General features: G+C 39.1%; 1 protein-coding gene and 1 non-coding gene across 2 annotated transcripts in view; both read left to right on the plus strand.

Annotated features, from left to right (window-relative positions):
* Nucleotides 1-4,422: 4,422 nt before the first annotated feature.
* Nucleotides 4,423-20,217, plus strand: part of PEX5L (peroxisomal biogenesis factor 5 like) — a 205,758-nt gene continuing 189,963 nt past the window's right edge. Inside the window, exons 1-3 of the mRNA XM_052638244.1 lie at nucleotides 4,423-4,442; nucleotides 5,121-5,280; nucleotides 7,116-7,187. Of these exons, the coding sequence (XP_052494204.1) occupies nucleotides 5,188-5,280; nucleotides 7,116-7,187 (165 nt within the window). The 5' untranslated portion in view covers nucleotides 4,423-4,442; nucleotides 5,121-5,187. The remainder of the gene's footprint in view (nucleotides 4,443-5,120; nucleotides 5,281-7,115; nucleotides 7,188-20,217) is intronic.
* Nucleotides 18,962-19,033, plus strand: TRNAR-CCG (transfer RNA arginine (anticodon CCG)). The gene has a single exon. It is a non-coding gene; the product is annotated as a tRNA-Arg (tRNA).

A 20,217-nucleotide genomic window follows, 5' to 3' on the forward strand; every position in this document is an offset into this window, starting at 1 on the left:
GCTGCAGTCCATGGCATTGCTAAGAGTCAGACACGACTGAGTGACTTCACTTTCACTTTTCCCTTTCATGCATTGGAGAAGGAAATGGCAACCCACTCCAGTGTTCTTGCCTGTAGAATCCCAGGGATGGGGGAGCCTGGTGGGCTGCCGTCTATGGGGTCGCACAGAGTCGGACACAACTGAAACAACTTAGCAGCAGCAGTAAGTAACTGGAATACCTATTTTCCCAAATAGGCTTAGCCTAAAATCAAAAAATTACTAAATATCTGGCCATATGCTTATGGTTTAAAACATGGTTTAAAATACATCAACATATTTGTTGTGCTTACATTTCTTTTTTCACTCAGCAATATACCTTTAGAACTGAGTTTGATTACCATATGTTATGTTTGCTCAAGCCTGGCCCAAAACTAAAAAATTGCACCCTGTGGCTCTTTTTTTGCCATAACATCACAGTTGGTGGGGGAAGAACACAACTGTGAATGTCTTTTTTTTTTTAAGAAAAAAATAGTTTTTGAAGAATGCCAAGTGTAAGCCCTTCTGTAAATGATTCTCTGTAATGATGACATTTTCTCTTCAGAAGGTTTATTTCCTCCATATGAAAGAAAAATAAAAGATCTACAAATTGTCTTTTTAATTGGTAAGGTGGTGACTTTCTATTTAAAAGGTCTGTCTCAGCTTATGTCCTAAATGGAGAAGCTGTCAAGCTTTTAGTCCAAGTCTTTGAGGCAAAGTTCCTTCTCCCTCATTCTCTGTTTTTTCCATTTGTCATTTCTTTGTATCCACAGCAGTAGTGTTGGTAGGTGTGCTGACACTGTGGATCTTTTTTTAAAAAGAAAATACATGGGGCCAAAATGATATCCAAAAAACAGTAAGTTTAATATCATCAGGGGGAGTGAGAAGGAAAGGGGTGTATTAAATGCAATAAACATATAGTCTACTTCACCATCCCACCACACTTGCCACAAGGGACAGAAGTAATAACTGTAGCATGAATCTCTACATTTTAAAAAAACTAGCATGTATTCCTCCAGAAATGTAGTAAAGGAAAGGTAAAGCCCCAACCTGGTCACTTTTCTGCAATGTAGACTTTAAATGAGTCTTTTCTATGGCAATTTTATGGGTCTCTCAAGTAATCACATTTTTTGTTTTCTTTTTTATTATTGTTATAAAAGAAAATCATTCTTATTTCAAGAACTCCCAAGTTTAAACAGAAAATAAAGATCATGCATAATTCTACTACCCAGAGAATAAGACACTTAATATTTGAAATATATGTCTAGATTTTTCTTCTGTAAATATATATCATGTAATTATAATTTTAAGAGAGACAGGCACTTTTTCTTTCTCTCCAAAAGCACTTTGTTCTTACTTTCATGCTTCATGAATTATTCCCCTTCATCCTCTTGTATCTACATTTTCACTCTCATTACTGCTGTTTCTTGAACTATGAACATACTCAATGCCTTTACACAAGGGAAGGAGGGAGAACTGTAACTCTCCCAGTATGCTTGCCCTGTATTTTTTGCCTTTGCACTAGCATTCTTGCTCTCTTTCTATTTCTCTCTCTTTCTCTCTTTAAAGCTGTAACTTAAGGACATAAGATCTACCACCTTAACAAATTTGTCCTCTTTCCCTTTTCATTCAAGCTTTCTAAGAAAAAATAAGTCCCCTCTCACCATTACCACCAATGTATACATTAATTTACTTTAATCTTGGTTCCTTCATCATTAATTCTTCTTTTCCTAGCATCCTTGTTGACTTCCAAAATGCCAAATACAGTGGAAGTATGCAGTTCGCCTCCTTCTTTAACCTTCCATCAGCATTTGACACCATCTACAACTGTATGTCCTTTGACTGCGCTGAGTTTCCCCTCCTACACCTATGCCCACTCCTATTCCACTTCCCTTCACTAGGTTCTTCTCTTTGGCCCATTCTTTACATGAAATGATTCTCCAGGATGCCAGCCTTAGTCCTCATCTCTTCTGGCTCCACATTTTCTTTTTTAATGAGCTCGACCTCTCTGACAATTTTAATTATCTCCATCAATCCATATGTCTTGTCCTTATCTCTCTTCTAAAAATATAGACCCGTATATCCAACTGGACAACTGGATCTTTCCACTTGGATGAACTTTCCAAAGGAACTACAAACTCAGCAAGTATCTTCTTAGCACAGCATCTTCCTTCCCAATCCTCCCCTCTCTCATTGATCCTCTATTCAGCTGCTGGCAATACCATTTAATAGCTATAATAATGTAAATAACAGCAAAGATATTTCTGAAAATACATAATCATGATACAGACCTGATCACTGAAAGAATATATGCATTTATTTTGACATCTATAGTCAATCATAAATTGCATTTGGGACTAATTCATGCAATTATAGGATTTCTCTTGTAGTTCAGTTGGTAAAGAATCTGCCTGCAATGCAGGAGACCCAGGTTCAATTCCTGGATCAGGAAGATCCCCTCGAGAAGGAAACAGCAACCCCCTCCAGTATTCTTGCCTGGAGAATCCCATGGACAGAGGAGTCTGGAAGGCTGTAGTCTATGGGGTTGCAAGAGTTGGACACGGCTTAGTGACTAAACCACCTCATACAATTAACTCTAAAAAAGGGCTGCTATAGAATTTAATAATTAAGAGTCCATTGGTGACTGTCAAGAATGCAGTTACAGAAAATTGCAACCTGACTGTGATTGGCTTAGAAGTGAAGAGATAGGAAGGGGGCATCACTGACTCAATGGACGTGAGTTTGAGTAAACTCTGGGAGTTGGTGATGGACAGGGAGGCCTGGCATGCTGCAGTCCATAGGGTCACAAAGAGTCGGACACTACTAAGCGACTGAACTGAACTGATGGCTAGTGAGCACAGACCACTCTTTCAAGTTTGATGATAAAGAGATAAGAGAGATTAAATGAATGCCTTTAGGGAAAAAGCAGAAGTGAGGAAGTCATCTTTTAGGACAGGAGAAAAGTGAGCAATTTTGTAGGCTGCAGGAAGGAAGGTGGTAGAGAAGGGATTGAAGATAGGAAAAATAAGATAGGAATTGAAAACTGACAACCACGAAGAAAAGAGTAGGATGGTCTTTGTTTCTTTTGTGTATATTATATATTTTTCATTAACATTTGCTTTAGTAAATATTCGGTCTACTATTTATCACATTGTAGTATTGAATAAGAATTAGTAATAAAATTCTTTGAAATATTTATATGTAAACCTTTACACTTATTTTGATATCTATAGTTAGGCAAAAATTGTAATTGAGGCTAATTGGCACAATTAATTAAATCATATATTCCTTTCCCTTTCAAAATTTCCCTTGTATATTCCATTCCTAGTGAATATATGAATTCTTTTAATTCAACCCATACACCACTGGAAGCTTTCAGTTAAAACTCTCACTTTTTCATAAACTCTTATAGTCTTCTTATAGTCTTCTTCTAAAAAGAACATTGGGTGCTTTGTTTTCCAGATCTCAATACCATCAGACTTTATTATTGTTTTGTTACTTACTTGCAAAATTTTCTTCTATAATACACATTCTGAATCCATGGCCATGTATGATTTTCCTATACATCTTCCAAGTTTTATGGTTTATTTAATTCAAGTGAAACCTTACTGTTTCATTTTTGTGGAGGTAGATAGGGTTAAAGAGAGATGGAGCATTTACAGAGAGGAAAGATGATCAGGCTCAATGTTCCTAAGAAAACAGCAGCTCTGATCCAGTGATATTAAAAAAAAAAAAATCATCAGTACTAAAAATAACTAGATAGTTCTCATTCCAGTTATTCAGAAAGGGTTCATAATGTTGTGGGGTGGAGGGGAGATACTGTATTTGGAGTGTCAGACATTGGACACTTATCCTCAGCTGAAAGCTTCTCACAGAGTGGGAGACGTTTTCAGCAATTTTTCTCTTTCCTCACTTCTCCCACCTCGAGGTCCTCACCGTGTTAACTTCACTGCACTGATGCACCTCAGCTGCACTGATGCACCTCAGCTGCATGTAGAGGGGCAGTGCACAAAATCTGCTCTCAGCAGGTAGCATGCTCTCCGGCTGAGGTGAACAGGGGCCTAACCTCACTGCCTCAGGGGCAATCCTCAGTCGCAGTGGCTGCAGGGAGGTGGGAGGAGCACAGGAAATGATTCCCTTCTGGCTTCTCCTCCCCCAGAGGCCCCGCCTCCTCATGCTTGGCCAGTGGGGAGGTTAGCTTGCTTTCTCCTTCTAGGTCAGTCCTCTGACCAGTGTGAAAGACCACGCAGGAGCTATGGAGTTGCTTTTTTGTGCTTGACCAAGTGCATAGATAGAAGACAGGGATTCCCGGCTGGGAGGAGGGAGGAGAGCTGAAGATCCCTGGCTGGGCTGGCTGATCTAAGCAGTCCAAGTGGGAAGCTGAGTGCTTGAAAGAGGATTATACTCGCACTAGAAATAAGCAGTAAGTGAGCGAATAACCATGATGGCTTAGAAAAGGCTTAATCCCCATGGGGTTATGGGGTGAGCTAGAAAATATTGCTTAACTCTAGAGTAAAACTGGAAAGCTTCTGACTGTGTACAGTTGTCTGCTGTTTGGAGACTAGGAGCTTAAGTACAAACCCAGAGCTGTAAATGCCTCCTCCCACTCTTGGAAAATGCCAACTTCTGTTTACAGTAGTTGGGAATATAATCTTCTTCCCTGATCTAGCCTCTTTCTGGGGAAATTTAGTACTAAACCAGATAAGGAGTTGTGATTAAACTGGAGAAATAGAATCTGTACTGGCAGGAAGGGCAATCTTGAATTATGTTCTGTGAATGCCAACATTGTTATATCTATTAGTAGTGATTTGCTAATCACAAAAAGAGTCTGGGGTGGGGCATTGAAAACTTTTTTGACAGAGAAACTGAGTAGTCCATATGCATGAGATGAAATACAAAAATTTGTATAATTAATAATAGATGGAGGGTTTTTTGAGCATTAAACTAGAACAGCAGTCAGGGAACATGGCAGTACTTGGATAAACATTAGCTAGAAAAAGAAGAAATTTTAGTTTCAATGATTTCACAGTGTTTACAAAGTCAAAACGATGATCCGGGGATACTTCGGTTAGTGTGGCGCATTATATGTAGCATTGCTGGGCGAGATCTGTGGTCCTCTGGTCAGCAAGTCCTGGCAATGAATCCACTGCGGCTGGTGCAAAGAATTCTGGGATGTCTGACAGTGAAATGGATGGAAAGACACATATTCCATCTCTACTTAATGTCCTTTTGTCCAGAAATCGGGTCGTGCAAATGAGCTACTTGGTACGTATATAGATCAATATTCAGTAAAGGCATTTCTAAATGATTTGCATTAGTGGGTCTCTGGACAATATCTTATGGTGACCAGTGGACTAAAAGGATACGAAAGCAAAGTGATAGGAAGTCAGTTTGATTGAAACCAACCTTGTTCTTTTTGTTTTCCATCAGTCTTGAAATGGAACCTCAAATGAGGACAAGAATAATAATAGAAATACTGTGGCCATCTGTTCTGTTCTAAGTGGCTAAACTCATTAATATATGAATGAGAATTCAGATTTTATTTATGCATCCTAGTACTGAATATTCAGGAAATCTCTATCACAGGGGAAAAAAAAACACAACAATCAGAGGTATGTTTGTTGGAGGGGTGAGGGAGTGGGGAAATGTGGAAATCTGCTTTTGAAACGTTATAGGAGAAAAAACAGACAAGAATCATGTCCCATAATGTAAAGAAGATGTTTGTCATGTTTGCTGAAGGATGTAATTCTTCCCGTAATAAGACAAGGATCTTAATGTGGCACAGTGGATGCAAACATGAGAAATATTTATAATTCCCTTAATTGTAGTTGATATAGTTAATACTGAGCAGGATTTTGTTTTTGTTTTTTTAAAGATACCAATCTTGGATTACAGCTAATTAGGTAGTGAATTTTCTTTTCTTTTTGTTACTGCTCCCCTGCAAGGTACTAATAATTTCTGAAATTAAGAAGTAGCTGTCATTCCTGGTATTTCCTTTAACCATGCACTGGGAGAAAGGGGGAAAAAGAAGATTCAGACATATTATCTCTCTCCCATAACACAACAGTAAAACTGTTGGCATGATCTGTGTTGTTTTCTAACTTTATAACTTTTGCTATGGGGAAAGACAGATGGAGGAAAAAATGCCAATAAAGAATATTTTTTTTAATGGCCTGTACTCTTCCAACTTTTTAGGCTATCTAATTTTGAAACTTTTCTTATTTACCTTTTAAAAATTATTTCTGAGTTGTCTCTTCCAGTATCAGTTTTCATCAGATTTATAGGCAAATAAAGAAAATCTGGGGCTTCCCTGGTAGCTCACCTGGTAAAGAATCAGCCTGCATTGCAGGAGACCCTGGTTCAATTCCTGGGTTGGGAAGATCCCCTGGAGAAGGGATAGGCTACCCACTCCAGTATTCTTGGGCTTTCCTGGCGGCTCAGATGGTAAAGAATCTGCCTGCAATGCAGAAGACCTGGGTTCCATCCCTGGGTTGGGAAGATCCCCAGGAGGAGGGCATGGCAAACCACTCCAGTATTTTCTTGCCTGGAGAATCCCCATGGACAGAGGAGTCTAGTGTGCTACAGTGCATGGTGTTGCAGAGTCAGATACAACTAAGCAACTAAGCATGGCACAGCACATAGAAAATCTGAAGACTCATTATCTGAGTGGTGTTATACTTGCTTATTCTTAAAAATATATGAAGGATTAAAAGAAAACATTTAGTACCTGAAGTCTTAAGCATAATATGATCACTAAATGCAGCTTCAGTGTTTAAGAAAAATGCCCTAGGACTCTAAGGAATGTATTATTTATCTTGAATTATTAAAGAATCTTTTCTGAAACTATAGAATTGAAAAAGAAGCATAACAGTATTCAGAAAAGGATTAAAGGTATAATTTGGATGGGAGAGGCTAAGCAGAAGCCAGCAATTTAATAAAAATATTTGCTACTGTCCATGAGAGGTTGGCGTAAAGAATGATGTATTATGACTAGTGAACAAGATTAAGTAAAGACTTTTATCTTTAAAAAGTTTTAAGTAGGAATTAACATTATTAATGGAAAGAAACTAAATGATAATTTAAAATTATTCTTTCACAAGAAAAGTAAAGAAAAAGGATATGGAAAACTAAGCAGTGACGAAGACCTGGAAATAATTGTTGATCAAAAGCAGGTAAGTGAATGCTTACATACATTTTCTACTGTTGCACTGTAGATTTTTGACAACGGTGAGCCCTTTGAGCTTTCAGCTCTGCCCTGGCAACTTTATTAGCCTGACTAACTGAGGCCTGCATAAGGTAGATTTTGAGAGCAGCTAGGCCTCTCTGTCTAAGGCCTCTAATACACTGACTTCTGCATGATGTCAACATGTATGTCCTGTATGTAAGAATGAAGAAAAATAAAACAGAGCGAAATAAGAGAATGTTTGGAAATTGAAAACCCTACTTGAAAAAATAAATCAGAACAATGATAATTTGATTTGGAAAAAATATTTAAACAGGAACCAGAATGTATCTTATTTTGAAAATGAGAAATGCTACTATTAGTGTAAAACAGTTATAATTTAGGAGGAGGATAAAAGACTTTCAAACTGAGAAGTTTAAAACATATTGCCCTGTTTACTTTCACAGATTTTCTGCAGTAAATTTAGAGAGTTCAAATTTCAAAACAAACCAAAAAAGAAGCTAGGTAATAGTCTTTAAAACTTCTTGTAATTTGAGAAACATCTAGCTTGTATTTTATATGGGCCCATAAGGTGAAATGAAAACTGCTTAATAGACCATACGCAATGGCATACCAGGTAATGGAAGGTATCCAGCTCATGTCACGGAATTGGCATTAGCCCCTAATGTCTTTGTTAATTATCAAGGAGACAAGAGAACTGCACATCTATTTCATGTGTAAGTGGCTGTGATTCTGATGATTTCGACATAAGTTCAGGTAGGGATAGAGAAATAATTCAGAGATCTGAACAGATGAAGCTATTAGAATGAAGGCAGTCAGCAAGTTACAGAAAGCCGAGTTGAATTTGGACAATTTCCTAATCATGCCATTTGTTTTGCATCATGGTGATTGCATTAAAGGGGCCATTGTGTCTGCTTCTGAATAAAAGGGAAAATGACCATCAGAAGAGAGCAACCAGAAACATTGACTTACAGACTGGCCTGTTAGGCCTGGAGTGATTGTGATTACTGAAGTAGCATTCCAGGGAAAACTGGCCAAACAAAGCATCTCCCCAGGAGAGGCAGAGTATGTCCATACTAGAGGGTTCACTCAAACTAAAGTCAGGTTTTTCTTGCCTTATCTTCACCCTGCTGCTCCTGAGTAAGCCAGGGTGGAAGAATGTTGGATTTGGCCCTGTGTTTCTGCTTAGTGCCAAATTGTCAGTTCAGTTAATAAGTGGGACCAGAGCCTGAGTGCTCTGCCGGACTATTAGCCGTCATTTTAACTATGTCAGATTAATTTCTCTGGGTGTGTGATCTCTGTTTCCCATATACCCTGCCCTGTAGACTGGCATTCTGATGGAAGGACTGAACCTCCCTGGCAAATGTAAAAAAGGTAAAATGCAATTGAGTAGGAGAATTCATATACCTTTACATATCTCTATTAAAATGAAAAGTTTTATTTTATTTCTCTCTTAATCATGAAGACGTTAAATTCCCATTCTTTTTGCAGTTCTTTAATATTGTTCTACTGCCAGAGCTGCTTTTCTTTCTTTTCTTCATTTTTTCCTAAAGCTTTTTTTTTAAAGTGAATTTGGGGATTCAGAAAAGAGAGTTGTTATTTTTCTGTTGTTGTACTTTTCACAAATTTATATTGTTGTGCCTAAACACATTTTGTTAACTGTTAAAGAATCTTTTAAAAAATAGAACCTACTCTCCTGCTTCTTTAGAAAATAACACTTTTCTTACCTGGATCAAAAGAGAGAGGATTCAGTTTCTCCATCACTGTTGAGTCTAGTTCTCATGTTTCCTCTGGTGCCACTGGACCAGTTGGCAGCAGTTGGCAGTAACCCAGCTTTGCTGAGTCATTCATGTCAAAACTTGTTTTAAAAGATGAGTAATTATGAATATGAGTTGGCTTTGGTGTTTGCTGTTGGCAGTAAAAAGTAGTCCCTCCTTTTGGGGACGGTTTATTTGGTGTTGATGTAATGAGTAAATCCTAGGTAGAAACAATGACAGGATTGACAACCTCAAAGTAAAATATTTGGGAAAACACTCTAATTAGTCTTTATAACACTATTAACAATTCATCCTGAATTTAAGAGATCAACATTAAAAGTGCATGTGTGTTTGTGAGTGGATGTGTGTGGAATAGCTTTTTTTAATACTGCTTCATCTCATAGTTATTATACATATTTCGGCAGGGGAGGAGGAATCTTTATGTTCAATTTAGTCTTCCTGGGTCTTTTCAGAAACATGGTAGAAATTTGTTAGTCAGTCTTCATATAGTTACAAAATTATCTCAGTAAATGGTGCCAAAAGAAAATCTAAAGAAGATAAATGAAATAGTTGGAGTGCTGTGATGGTCAGAAGTCCATTAAGCTCATTAAAACTGTCATTCAGAAGCTGTCGCTCTACAAACGCTGTGTAAGCTATATGCCGTTTCATCAGTCATGTGATTTGTAAGTCTTATACTTCCACTGAAAGCCCACAGTTTGGCTTATGTAAGCACAGTAATAACAAGCAGCGTAGAGTATGAGGAGTTTATTCACCCCCCCACATTTAAGGGGGTAAAAGGTGATTTCTTTGTTATTTCTCTATAAGAAAAAGTAATTTTGGAAATGTGTAAGTTTTATTCTTAAAAGGCAATATTGTGCTTTTCTCTTTGTGAAACTTTAGTGGCAAGATTTATTTAAGATACATAAGAAAATGTTCCAGAGAATTCTTAGGTCAGTGTTAATGTCCTAAGGTAATAAGAGGTGCCACATAATATGTAATTACACACCCACACAGTTCTATAGTCATTTAAATATAAATGGATCACATTGGCATTGAAGTCCATATTCTTTTCCAGAAATCCCTAGTTTTCATACTCCAAGCATAGGAAAGTAATCAAAGGAAGCACTGGATAAAAATCTTTATACCTCTAAAACCCAGACATTTGATATAAAAATATTTCATTATATGTATAATTATATAACATATATAATATACATATGTACATTTACATATAATTAATATAATTAGTTCTATATTTGGCTTTCTAGGATAAATGTTAAAAGAAATTTTATAGATGTATTTTGGTTATTTTTATTATTTATTAAAATATTCTTTCCTGATTGGATGAGGATGTCTTTTGTTTAGGAATAGATCTCACGTACAGGTGAATTTCCTTTGAAGTTACTGAGATGTCAGGGGTCAGTGTGGAGGAGTAAAAGTACCATGTGTAAGGGATTAAAAACATTAGCCACTTTGAATAAATAGTAAATTAAATCTTTTTGAAAGTACTATTTTAATTAGAATAGAGTCAGTTTAATTCAAGGTTTGTGATATGCTGACCAAGATAACTTTTTTTCTAAAATGTTTCCAAATTCCAAGCAAACATAAAGGAAGGCTAACACAAAATTATAGAATATTGTCATTGTAAAGAGGATACATTTGTAGGTTCAAACATTTCAAAATAGTTTTAACAGTATGCCATAGATGATTGTAGGACTCAGAGTTGCAGCCGCATATCCTTCAGTACAATAAGGCAGGGAAATGTCAAAGTCAACCTGTAACAAAGATGTAGACGATCAGAACCACGGTTCTCAAATTTATCAGCCTCAGAATCCCCTTGAGAGCTTCTCAGGAATTGCTCAGTGCCACCCACCCCCTAGAATTTCTGATTCTGCAGGTCAGGTCCAAGTTGGGCCCAACAACTTGCTTTTCTAAATGCTCACTTCTCACTGCTGATCCTAGTCCTTATTTTGAGAATATCTGGTCAAAGGAAGCAACTCTTATAGTTCTGAAGAGAAAAAATATATGTATCACTTGTGATAAATCTAACATTCTTCACCTGGGAGTTACCTGGAAACCTAAAAACTAGAATTCCTAGATATCCAATGTAATGATGATAAAAACAAGAAAACCACAGCCATTTACAACTAAAAATGCTCAAAGATTCAGGTTTGCATCTGACTGAATTCCACTTAGTAGCCTTGTGGTAGCCTTGTGATTTGAGGTATTTCCATATATGTAAAATAATACTCTGCTCTTCCCACCTCTTAGAGTTTCTCTAAGAAAATGAGTTTGTAAAAGTACTTTATAAACTATAAACCAGTTCAGTTCAGTTCAGTTCAGTTGCTCAGTCATGTCCGACTCTTTGTGACCCCATGAACCGCAGTACATCAGGCCTCCCTATCCATCACCAACTCCCAGAGTCCACCCAAACCCAGGTCCATTGTGTTGGTGGTGCCATTCAACCATCTCATCCTCTGTCATCCCCTTCTCCTCCTGCCCTCAATCCTTCCCAGCATCAGGGTCTTCCCAAATGAGTCAGCTCTCTGCATCAGGTGGCCAAAGTATTGGAGTTTCAGCTTCAACATCAGTCCCTCCAGTGAACACCCAGGACTGATCTCCTCCAGGATGGACTGGTTGGTTGGATCTCCTTGCAGTCCAAGGGACTCTTGAGTATGTCATTTTAATTAGCTGGTCATCATCACCTGCTTGACCAGCCAAACAAAATATCATAGACCAAGTGGCTTATACAACACATATTTCTTTCTCACTGCTGTAGGGGCTAGAAAGTCCAAGATAAACATGCTGGTATGTTTGGTTTCTGGCGAAGGTTGTCTTTCTGGCTTATAGAAAGAGAGCCTTCCCCACTGTATCCTCTCATCATCACCTGGCAGAGAGAGAGAGCGAGCTCTGGTGTCTCGTCCTCTTATTAGGGCCCCATTCTTAAGGCACAATTTAACCATTATCATCTCCCTGTGAGCGTGTCCCCAGATACAAATACATTAAAGGTTAGGGCTTCAATATATGAATCTGGAGGGGACACAAACATTCAGTCCATAATACCACCCCAAAACCCCAATTTAGCAAAAAGGAACACTGAGATCTGGAAAGCTGCATTGAGTTGCTCTGAGTCCCTGGTTAAGTACAGAGAGAGCACTGGAAGCCAGCCTTCCCTCTTGATATGCAATCCAATACACCATCTATCATCCTACATAGCTCCCTATGGTCGCCCATTATTGGTCATCCCATAGGTGGGCATTAAGAGGTTGATTTGCTTCGGTACTGTAATTATATAAAATAACCACCTACTAGGAAGTATCATAATTGGCCAGTATTTATTGAACCCTCACAGGAATAATCTTTTCTATAAACATTCCTTCACAGTTTACTTCCCTCTTGGCCCCTGTAGCTTTATTAGGAGAGAAATGCCCTTCCAAGCAAATATATGCATAATTAGAGCTGAAAAGTGGTTGTTACCATCCACTCACCTTTCCCATCCCTAGACAGCCTCCCCCAGGAGAGCTTTGACCAGACATGAGAAGCACCATGGAGAGAGACAACACGTACCTTTCTTAGCCCCAAACCTTTATCCACTAAAAAGATGTACAACATGAGAGTTGCGAGTTAAGTTTTATTTGGGTCAAAATGAGGACTGCAGTCTAGGAGATAGCACCTCAGATAGCTCTCTGTTCCAAAGAGGTAGTGGGAGAAGGTCAATATATCAGATTTTGGTGAAGGAGGAGTTCAGTGCAATCAAAAGCTTACTTTACAAAAGGTTTTATGCTAGTCATGAGGAACTGATGAAGGAATTTAGTGATTTTCTAGATAGGAAGAGCTGCAAGGATTGGGATCATGAAATCAGTTCCTGAAAATATCTATCTAAAGACCTGTTCCACCAATTTCCCTGGAGCACCAAGTGCCTCACTCTCCACCCTCAGGGGGTACTGAAGGTGCAGCTGCAGCAGCACAGGGTTCGATCTCCACAGAGGCAGATGGCAAACGCCCTTGTTGTTCAGTCACTGGCAAATGCTCTTGGCAGGTGCCAATCTGTAGTTGACACCCTTATGAGAGTCTCCTTTTAAATTTGTAGAAGAAGCCCAAGAAGAAAGCCATGGAAACTAGAATTTCTATGAATTTTCCTTTAAGAAAAAGAAGAGGCAAAGTATAGACAACCCCCTGTGTTTCCAGTAGCAGAAATGCATTTGAGTAGGATTGTAATTTTATCCTAGTGGTCATTGTGGGAATGAATCCTAAAGAGGAAAATAAAGGCCAATGTGAAAGAAAAATGGAAGAATGAGAAACAGAGAAACAGGAAGGGATATTGAGCTTCCTTCTTGTACTAACAGTTAATGTGGTCATACCGCCGTCTAAGCAGCGGACCTGATTCTGGACTCATAAATAGTGAAAGGAATGGGGGTGATACGTATCACTGCCTTGTTGTACTCTGCACCATCTGGCCAGTGCTTTTCTTGCCATATCAGTGTGGTGACTTAATTTAAATACAATTCAGATCCCATTTACCTCTGATAAGACTTATAAAGCTTGAGACCTTGTCTCTTGACATCATGTATAACACTCTTCCTGGATACCTTCTTGGAACTCCGTGTTGGTCACCAAGAACAGAAACCCCCTCTAGACTTGCAAGAAAGAGACAAGCTGGGCAGCCTGGTGATTCTGAAACAGGGTGCTGTGAGATTCTGAAGGACCAAGCACATTATGCAGTTGTGGTTGCCCCCATTATGCTCACAATAGACATAGGCTCATTAGCATTTTCCCCAGAGAGATTGATAGATGAGAAATGGTTCAATGAAAATAAGCCATATTTATGTCTGATGAGAGAGACCAAAGCTTTTCAAATTTGCTGTCTATATGAAATCAGCATTAGAGTAAAGAAAAATTCACTACTGTAGTCCAATCAATGCCATCTGTCAGCAAAGCTATTTGTCATCAGTAAGTGTTATACAAGGCAAGGGGAAAGTTTTGCAAAAGGTTAAACAGAAAAGTAACTGGGATAAAGGCATTTTCACTCATCTTTTATTCCTAAACGTTGCCTACTTGTGTCAAGTAATAATATGAAAACATTACCTATTTGTGTCAAGTAATAGGAAAATAGTTCAATTACCTAACCTGAGTTAGGTAATTGAGAAGGGGGCGGGGGGTAGAAATTCCAGTAATGCAAAGTAACTTAATTTTTCCTTATAAACTTACAATGCTGAGGGATTTGAGGGGTGGGGGGAGGATGTCGACTTCATACATTTCAGATTAGTGTACTGATTCCTCTAGGCATCACCTCTGACTCCAGGAAAAACTGAAAGGACAGACCTAATATCTTAATTTCAGAGTCTTCTGACATGTTCCTGAGGTCTGAAGGTAGAAGGCCAGAAAATGTAGAGGGTGATTCTTTGGAGCGACACAGAGGCAGAGAGGAGAGCCCTGAAAGGAAGGAGGCGGCCATCCTCCTAGTTTCCACTCTCAGCTTCGTCGCTTACTAAGCAGAAGGCCTGGGAGTGAGCAGCTGAAGTTCTCAGAGTTTCGGTTTCTTCATCTGTAAAATGGAATAATACCATCTGGCTCAGACGTCTGTTGTGAGGTTCAAATGGGGGTGCCTCTCTGAGGAGCCTTGTGTCCAATGCAGCCTCCGTCAGTCAGAGCAGAGTTTAGAATCCAGGCCCACTGCCGTTTTGTCTCATGCTCGTTCCACCAGCAGCTCAGGCTTCCTGAATGTTGAGTCGGTCATTACGTCTCTGTGTTACTAGTAAGCGGTCTGTGTGCCTTCTGTGGGGCGCTGTTGGGTACTCGAGTCTGGTGCCTTTCAGGTCTGCTGGCTCCTCTGCCACTGCACATGTTGGCCATTGTGAATATAGCAGTTGTTATACAGTGGTTAAGAGCGAGGCTTTCACAGTCAGAAATGCGAATGAAAACAGACTACAGCCATGTAGTAGCTATATCGGGAAAAATTAACCAGCCTCTCTGAGCCTCAGGCTGCTCTGCTATAAAATGAAGAAAATTCTATCTACTTCACAAAGTAGTTAGGATAAATAAGTTGCTGTACGTAAATGCTTAGCAGAGTGTGTGGCATGAAATAAGTGCTTTATAAATGTCAGGTACTGGAGTGGGTGAGTGGTGGGAGTTGATGTTAAAAGTCTTGGACTGAGTAGGTGTAGAATCCCCTTGGTTTCTTTGGGACTACATTATAATACTACTAAACAGTAAAGTCTGTTCTGAGGTTATAGATACAAATGCCTCCTTCGATCAACCAAGTTCAGAGATGAGAATAGACTATGTATAAGAAAAACAAGAAGTGAGAAAGACAATGGCTGAGATCACCTGCTGGCCCCTCTAGAAGGGGCAACACCTACCAGCCCCACCTAATTGCCATCTTATTGAAAATAGGCTCAGGGTCACCACATGTACTCATTTTTCAAGAGAAGCAATAAATCTACTTTTTTAACTTTTTAAACTCAGTTTTGAAATTTTATAACCGTGTGTAGTCAAAACAGTGTGGGTCTGTATACAGCCCTGGGGTTCCAGTCTGTGACCTGTTACACTTATGAGACTCTAAGAACAGAGGAGAGTAGGATGTCCCTGTACCTGGGTGGGCCTCTGCTCTCCCCCTATTTCTCTCCTTCTTTATACCTCCTGCTTTCAAGCCTCTCCCTTGAAACTAACCTAATCCAGTTGTTGATCGGATTAAAACGATGGACATTAAGATATATTGTTAGATGGGCTTCTGTCTCCCGAGGTTCGAGTACCTCAAAAAAGAACTAGTTAACCTAAAACGTAAAATATCCCCACTTGATAAAATGAGTAGGTCAGATATTTGTAAGCAGAAAGTATTGCTATTATTTCCTATTCAGGACTTTTACCACTTCCTGTTCTTACCAACTTAGCATCTCAGAGAGTTAGCAAGGTACCCACCTTGTAGAGGGAAGGCACGCAGCCTCTTCCACCAGTTCATCTTCCCCAACTTTGCAAACAGTAATGCAAACCACAGGGTCCAATGAAAACCTGTAATCACTAAAAGAGAGACCATGAGTAACCACTTCAAGTTTAACAAACATCTTAAATGCCACTATGTATTTTTATTTTAGGATATTATTGTACAGCCTATGTTCATTACATGCATCATAGAAAAAAAACTAAACTTTCAACTTGGAAAAATAAATAGATGTAAGTAACTTTCAAATAGCCCATTTTTGAATCTAATGGGGAAAGTGCTGGCAGCATCTTTAGTCACTGAGAAAAATATATGTAAAATTGAAATGACATGAGCTGACTTGCTGAGTATAAAAATGATGTGATATATGAAAATAACAAGCCAGGACAGTAGTGCTGAAACTCAGCCATTTGGAACATAGCTTGAAAGGAAACCATTCAGCCTTTCACTGTGGAATGTTTGTTGTGCTTTTACTGGTTTTGTTTTTTGGTTGTTTTAAGTCAGTTTATCCAGTCGGTCTGAAAACTGTAGTCATTAGAGCTGGAAGGAATTTCAGAAGAGAATCTAATGCAGTGATTTTTAAATTGTGCTCCATGGAACCCATTCCCAGCCACTTTAAACAGACGAGGGGATTTAATGCCTGTGCTGAAGTCCCTTAGAGTAAGTCGGCCCCTAGGTGTGCAGAGAAACTTTGAATGATGAAAGTGTGCTGCTGCTATGAAGTTTAATTATATTGGTTCTTCTTCTTCATACAAAGTAACTTGAGTCTTGGAATAGGGAAGTAGCTTGACTTGATCACTTAGATTATTTTTTATCACAAGAAATATTAGAATTCAGGTCTACAGCTTCATGTCCTGGCTTTATTCACCCACCCCTCTAACTGCCTTCCTAAATTAAACTACTTTTCATCCTTTCTTCTAATTCCCTCATGCTGGTAAGCTAAGCATACCAGTCAGTCTAGAAAAATCACTTGAGAAGAGCATATATTTCAAATGCACAGCTAACTCTATTAAATTTGACAGACTTTTATGAAAGGATATTTATATGAGATGCTTCCTACTTCATAAAGAGGTTCTCACAAACTTTGTGACAGTTTCCCACTGTGTGGAAGTGAAGTCGCTCAGTCGTGTTCAACTCTTTGCAACTCTATGGACTGTAGCCCACCAAGCTCCTCCGTCCATGAGATTTTTCAGGCAAGAATACTGGAGTAGGTTGCCATTTTCTTCTCCAAAGGATCTTCCTGACCCAGGGATCGAACTCAGGTCTCCCACATTGCAGGCCAATTCTTTTATCATATGAGCCACCAGGGCATTCCATTCCATTGTATATCAGGGTTCAAATATTAAAGATTTTTAAAGGAATCTGAATCTCCTAAGATCCCCCTAGGAAGATTAGCAAAGCATTTCCTCCCCATTGAAGCAGAGGGTTTTTCCACAGCTCATCTCTCTGGTTTTCACTGGGATCAGCTTATCATCAGCCTTTCAGTTGGTTGTGGGGAATGTGAAGCTGCCCTACAGTCCAACAGCTAGCTTCCGAGTCCATCCATTCTGAAGTGAGCTCCCAGCACTTTGTCTAATGAACCCTGCATGTGACCTCACTGATTACTGACTCCATCAGTGTCTATTATCAAGACTCTGAAAAACAGCTGTGGGTGGAAATATTTATACTGAAACTATTTATGTTACAAATTCAAAATCTGATAAATAAAAATGAGCATGGAAGAGATAGGCCATACAAAAAAAATTTTTTTTCTTCTTTTGATACTTAAACAGGAAAGAGAATTTAGAGAGTAGACTTCCCTTCCTTCTCTTCTGACTTCAGACCTACATGCCTGTTCTCTGCCATTACACTGACTTTGTCATTTCTGTGGTTATGCGTTTATTTCTCTCCCATCCAGACTTTGCAATACATGTCTTCTCCTTTCTGCTCAGCCCCATGCTCTGATCCCTGCCTCTGGAATGTGTCTCTTATTCTGGTACTGCATATATAAGCTTTGACAGAAACACAGCTCTTGCAAACCTGCCTTTTTTTAATGCTCCACTGCTTCCTTCTCTTTCTTCAAAACAACTCTATAATTCTGTCATTTCCATTTTTAGTCATTAATTTTTCACATGGTCTACCCTCAATCAGTGAGTACCACTTCCTTCCTATCTCGTGATCTAGGAAAAACACATGCACACACAAATGATCATTCAGCACAATTGTTATTTATTCCTCATCATAGTATATTTTTTTTTTGCCAAATGATCTCATTCTTTAAACATATGAATAAGAGACTTATTAAAGAAATGGTGAGAGAATGTACCATCTTGGCTTTGTGCTGGATGTTCTGAATAGAAAAACAAATTCATTCATCACTTTTTTCTAACAAAATTATCTCATTTGTGTAATTCGTGAATAATTAATGAATTCTTGTAGAAAAACACTAAACATGGAGGCAAGTAGTTTTCTTCCAGTCAAAAGTTGTCCAAATATTCCCTACACTCTCAGCTTCTATCTTTAAATGTGTCCCCAAAATTGACACATTAATTTTTGTGAACTGTGGAAGTAGTTTCTGAAAAAGAAATGAGTAATAATGCATCAGTTGATGGATTTTTTTAATCAACTTGTTTAGTGCAGAATAAAACAAGTTGAAGTTCACAAACAGGCTTCATTATTCTTAAACTTTTAAGCTAAAGATACAGAAACTTGGAAACTTTGCATTAAAGAAAAATATGACAATACGTCTTTCACTAAATGAATGAGCAATCTTACCCTTTCATCCAAAGGATTTTAAATCCTTTTGTGGTTTTATGAACCACAGTAGCCATACAAGACATGCATGGACCACAGCACTGCTTGGCTTACAGATGATACTCAAGATGTGAAGAGAAATGATGTCTCTTGCTGTGTCCCAAATACGGTGCAGACTCCTCAGTTGGGTTCGGAGGCCATGGGTGGTCCAGGCCGTGACTACCCTGTTAGCCTCACCCAATGCCACCACAACTCCATGTCCCATTCATACTGAACCACTTGAAGCACCACAGGTGTGTAACACTCTTCCTCCCTTTTTGCCTTTGTCCTGTGGCTTCCCTGGTGGCTCAGAGGTTAAAGCGTCTGCCTCCGATGCAGGAGACCCGGGTTCGATCCCTGGGTCGGGAAGATCCCCTGGAGAAGGAAATGATAACCCACTCCAGTATTCTTGCCTAGAGAATCCCATGGACAGAGAAGCCTGGTAGGCTACAGTCCACGGGGTCCCAAAGAGTCGGACACAACTGAGCGACTTCACTTTCACTTTCACTTTGTGCTTGTGTAGGCATATGTGATACACATCACCAAATCTTCTGATATATGCCCTAGGAGTAGAAAGGTGTAGATGGAGGGAAAGGGGCCTCCTCATCTCCCCTTTGAGAATCCAGATGCTAGGAGAGGAAAAAGAGAAGGAACAAGCCCCTCTTGGCTCTGCAGACAGACATCCTAAACCCCATAGTTGTAGGGGAGAGTGAGAAGGGGAAAAAAGAAAACAAAAGTGAAAATAAAGCCTATGCCAAAGAAGAAGAAGAAGCAAATGGGAAAACAGAAAAATCTGAGAAACTATTCTTTATAGACATGTGATATGGAAACAGTTTTGCTATGTATCTTCTGGGGCTTGGTTGTAGGGGAGAATGCTTAGTTACATTCAGCACATGTATACCTTTTGTTGTTCTAAAGAAAATTGGAGCTTGATTCTGCCCTGTTCCCTCTCATGGGATACAGGAGGGAGAAAAGTGGAGAACCCAGGAGAACCAGCTAAGGGAATTCTGGCAACATTTAATGTTCGCTATTTAGGGGAGACCCCTAAGCAAAGAATCATATGTTTAAAAACTGGTTCTAAGATAAACTGTGAGCAAAATTAAATTGTCTTCTTTTTAATTATATGGTAATAAAATAACTTCCAAAGATACAGAGAATGCTGCTTTAAAAAAAAATTAGTGTTTCAATGGAAATGATCTAACCTCCTACTTCATCTACTTATAAAAACTTAACAGCCTATTTCTTGCTAGGTGTTTGCCTGGTGCTGGGACACAGAAATTACATAAACACAAGCACGGCCTCTAAGAAACCAATAGTACAGTGTAGAGCTTCAGTCAATAGGCAGTTATGGTACCAGTGCTACAGGAGATTTAGAACTGTGGACCGAAGGGAGCATTTAGGACCCTCAGGCCTCAGGGATGTGTATTATTACCCTAGCCATGGTCCTGAAAAGTCTTCCTAGTGTTCCCTGTATTCCCAGGACGAGCCGTGGGTTTGCAGAAGAGCTCAGTGACTCAAAGAGAAGTTCATGGACCGGCAGCATCAGCATCACC

Source organism: Budorcas taxicolor, chromosome 1 (genome assembly GCF_023091745.1).
Source record: "Budorcas taxicolor isolate Tak-1 chromosome 1, Takin1.1, whole genome shotgun sequence".
Lineage (NCBI taxonomy): Eukaryota > Metazoa > Chordata > Mammalia > Artiodactyla > Bovidae > Budorcas > Budorcas taxicolor.